General features: G+C 72.1%; 1 protein-coding gene across 1 annotated transcript in view; it reads left to right on the top strand.

Moving 5' to 3' along the window:
• Positions 1–77: 77 nt before the first annotated feature.
• The window catches only part of LOC104082453 (collagen alpha-1(XVIII) chain-like), a gene marked incomplete at both ends in the record, with an annotated part of 5,918 nt that continues 5,780 nt past the window's right edge, over positions 78–215 (top strand). The window contains 1 exon segment of the mRNA XM_009585581.1: positions 78–140. Within this exon segment, the coding sequence (XP_009583876.1) occupies positions 78–140 (63 nt within the window).

Raw genomic sequence — 215 nt, 5'->3', positions numbered from 1 at the left:
GGGGGTGGCAGGGCAATGGGTGCTGGCCACCCCCCTTGCCTCAAGGCCTGCTGACCCCCCACTGCTCCCCTTTGCAGGGCGATATGGGACCGCAGGGGTTTCCCGGGACCCCGGGGGAGCCTGGTCTGAAGGGGGAGAAGGTGAGTGCCGGTGCCAGTGTCGGGGGACAGCACACACCCCTGCCCCCCCTTCCTCTCCGCGGCAGGCGGGGCGCG

The sequence above is a fragment of the Fulmarus glacialis genome, unplaced genomic scaffold, assembly GCF_000690835.1.
Source record: "Fulmarus glacialis isolate BGI_N327 unplaced genomic scaffold, ASM69083v1 scaffold22329, whole genome shotgun sequence".
NCBI classification, from domain to species: Eukaryota; Metazoa; Chordata; class Aves; order Procellariiformes; family Procellariidae; genus Fulmarus; species Fulmarus glacialis.
Note: the sequence above shows the minus strand (reverse complement) of the source record. Positions and strands in the feature narration are given on the sequence as shown.